General features: G+C 40.1%; 1 protein-coding gene across 6 annotated transcripts in view; it reads left to right on the top strand.

Moving 5' to 3' along the window:
* The window catches only part of LOC110305860 (ATP-binding cassette sub-family A member 6), a 73,292-nt gene that overhangs the window by 33,213 nt on the left and 36,381 nt on the right, over window positions 1–3,698 (top strand). For all 6 annotated transcript variants that reach the window (XM_029484193.1, XM_029484194.1, XM_029484191.1 and 3 more), the window contains 2 exons: window positions 980–1,119; window positions 3,381–3,497. In XM_029484193.1, the coding sequence (XP_029340053.1) occupies window positions 980–1,119; window positions 3,381–3,497 (257 nt within the window). The remainder of the gene's footprint in view (window positions 1–979; window positions 1,120–3,380; window positions 3,498–3,698) is intronic.

The following is a 3,698-nucleotide window of genomic DNA, read 5'->3' as shown; positions in this document are numbered from 1 at the left end:
GATTTCTGAGTTCGAGGCCAGCCTGGTCTACAAAGTGAGTTCCAGGACAGCCAGGGCTATACAGAGAAACCCTGTCTTGAGAAAAAACAAACAACACCCCCCCCACACACACACACACCAAACTCCAAGGAAATACTTTCAGAAACCAGTATTAGTAGGGACTGAACACGGTCCCAGAGAGCTGAAACTGAGTGTAGGCTAAAAGAATTCTGAAAGGCAAAATCCTCACTGAAAAATAAAACAAAAATGTTTTGATCGTCTACCAATTTCTCCATTCACTGCCAAGTGCACTGGTTACTTTGCTTTGGAAATCTCTTTTGTATAATATCACTCCCTCTGTCTGCTCATCTTTATACACTGTACATCACATTAACTGCAGTGAGTATGCATTTGGATGGCAGTCATGTTCATGTCTGTACCACCAGTGCCAATCTGAGTGTGTGTGTGTGTGTTTGTGAGTGTGTGTGTGTGACAGTGTGTGTGTGAGTGTGTGTTTGTGAGTGTGTGTGTGACAGTGTGTGTGTGAGTGTGTGTTTGTGAGTGTGTGTGACAGTGTGTGTGTGTGTGTGAGTGTGTGTGAGTAAGTGTGAGTGTATGAGAGTGTGTGAGTGTGTGTGTGTGACAGTGTGTGTGTGAGTGTGTGTGAGTGTGTGTATGAGTGTGTGTTTGTGAGTGTGTCTGTGTTTGTGTGTATGTGTGTATGAGTGTGTGTGTGAGTGTGTGTGTGTGAGTGTGTGTGTGAGTGTGAGTGTGTGTAGTTGTTTTGAGTGTGTACATATCCTGTGTATAGAAGATTTTCAAGCTGCTGGATTACTTTTATAATTACCCATTTTGCTTGTTTCATAAAGCTAAGAAATGTAATGTTCAAATGATATGTGGGTGTGTGTGAGTGTGTGAGTGTGTGTGTGAGTGTGTGAGTGTGTGTGTGGTAGCAGTTCAATATGTAATTACTTGTCACGATTTCGTTTTGAAATCCTAGTTTGTTTATGGATGAAACGTGTGATTCAGCGCGGCTAACATCCTTCATCAACCACCACATCCCAGATGCTAAATTAAAGGCCAAAACCAAAGAAAAGCTTGTGTACATTTTGCCACTGGAAAGGACAAGCGAATTCCCAGGTAAAATATATGATTATGATGGAATAAAATTAGAGAAAAACTTTGAATTTTGTCATCATTTTTGCTATTTAATGGACCTACTTTTTGTCTCAGTCTTTATTATCATTCAACCAAAGATAGGATGAAGATTTGAATGCGTTGGCGTTACTTAGTCATTGCAAGCAATAGCAGGGAGGAGCCATGAAAGAGGACAGAGAAAAACCTAGGAAAGCTTGCATCCTTGAGCAGAGTTCCACAGTGGACAATAGAAGCAGTGTAGCACCACTGGAGGAAAATGAGAGTCCATGTCCTCACAGCGACGCTTCCCCCATGCATCATTAGTTAAAGGACATACTCAGGAATTTTAACTCTTCATCCTTTTGGCTTGCTCTGAAAAGTAACTTAAAATGCATCTAAGGTCAGAAAAACAAATCTCACCAGGTCGTTGTTTAGTAAGCAGATTTACTGTGTCTGGTGATGACAGTAGAGATGAGGATGTGACTGGAAGGTCTTTGGCCCAAGTATTTTTGTATTCTCATCTCATTGTATATGCATTTATGTTTCAAAGGAACCCACAGTTTATTTCCATAGCATAGGCTTCCAGCCTGCTGGGTAACAGCCACAAGCTATGTTTTTTCTTTTTTTTTCTTTTTTGCTAGGAATGAATAAAGTTGTAGGGTAGTTGAATGGCTGATGGAACTGCAAAGGTTTTGAATATTTGGTTATTGACATTGACCTTTATTCTAAGCACATCGAGAAACCACTAAGAGAGATTGATTAGGAGGGAGATCATGTATGACCAGTGCTTCAATTACTGGCATAACGAAGATCACTCTAGACACAGGTGAACAAAAGCAGACCACAAGAGAGTAACTATGAAGCTAACGTAGAGGCTGAAAAGGACTTCTGGTCTACCCCAGCCCTGGTAAAGATGCAACTGTGTAGGTGTCTATAAAACATACTTTGAGCTAAAGCTGCAAGGTTTGTCTTAAGGGATGCACAACAGCATGACTTTAGAATTTGGCTACAATTAGTGAGTAGAAGACAATGGTATTTATCATAAATTAGTGCATAGGATAGTTGCATCATAGTGAGAAGAAAGTATCAGTCCTCTGATTTAGAATTTAACCTAGGATGGCCTCCATACACAGGACACTGAGAATCAGTGGGGCAGAAATCTGAGGATCATGGATATGGGTTAGCAACTGGATTTGTGGGTGGGTGGAACAAGAAAGTTGTCTAGAACTGAAACTATGAAAGAGAGAGAGAGAGAGAGAGAGAGAGAGAGAGAGAGAGAGAGAGAGAGAGAGAACAGGAGAAATCATGAAGGATGTAGGAAATGAACATTCTAGTTAATTTTTCCTCCAAGCTGTATCCACAGCACAAGTAAATTGCTTTGTTAAAGACCAAAAGAAAAGAAGGAAGTGAAGAAAGGGAGAGGAAATAACAAGAAAAGAAAAGCAATTTAATGAAGTTAGAAAGGGCATGTAGCAGAAACACAGGGAGCCAGGGAGGTTGGAGAGGAGAGTGGGGCTGAATATGCAAATACATTGTATGCATATATAATGATTTTCAAAGAAACAAGTGCAAAGGTTATATATACAAATAATAAAAGACTTGTTCATTGAAATTAAAATACAGGTCTTGGTAACCTAGAAGAGAGCAGCTTCTATGCAGGGGAACGAATGGCATATGCTCTCGAGCTATTTGTAAGATGTGACAGATTAATGTGGACAAGTTTTGGAGACAGACACATATGCAAAGAGGGATGGGAGGAAGGTATTATTTGCCTTAGTTTGGTGGACACCATAGCATTGTGTCTGATCCAACAGGTACAGAAGAAAATTATGATGGAAGAGAGAGGAGACCACATTGGGAAATCCTTGGAGGATAAAGTTCAGAGCATAAGAAAAAGAAGGGGTAGCCTTGGAAGGAGCAAGTGTTACACACATACACGAAGAAGCCCAGATATAGGCAAAGGCTTACATGGGTTGCTGCATGGCTGGAAGAAGACTGTGGTCTTTATGACTATTCGTATTTCTTCAGAGAAGTCTGTAGGAAAATGAGAGTCCAAGAATATAAGATAGAGCAAGACACCTTGAAGATGAAGTTTAGTATAGTAATTTCCAAGAAAGTGATTTTTCCTTTAAATTACGACTGAATTGCCAAGATGTGAGATTTCTGAAGAACTAAATATCATACTTAGGGCAAATGTTAATTTACTAGAATTAGTATATTTATGTTATTTTAAAGTTTACATATTTTTTTTTCTGTTGGCTTAGAGTTCTTCAGTGATCTCGATAAATATTCTGGCCAGGGCTTGATGAATTATGAAGTTTCCATGTCAACTCTCAATGAAGTCTTCATGAACCTGGAAGGAGAACCAAATACCAAACAGGGTAAAAATGTCTGCATACTTAACAAAAGCAATTTATAAAAGGCCATGTATCAATTTAGCTTTTGTGACTCAGTGGTGGCACATGCCTTTAATCCCAGCACTCGGAAGGCAGAGGCAGGCAGATTTCTGAGTTCAAGGCCAGCCTGGTCTACAGAGTGAGTTCCAGGACAGCCAGGGCTACACAGAGAAACCCTGTCTCGAA

This window comes from Mus caroli, chromosome 11 (genome assembly GCF_900094665.2).
Source record: "Mus caroli chromosome 11, CAROLI_EIJ_v1.1, whole genome shotgun sequence".
In the NCBI taxonomy this organism is placed as follows: domain Eukaryota; kingdom Metazoa; phylum Chordata; class Mammalia; order Rodentia; family Muridae; genus Mus; species Mus caroli.
Note: the sequence above shows the minus strand (reverse complement) of the source record. Positions and strands in the feature narration are given on the sequence as shown.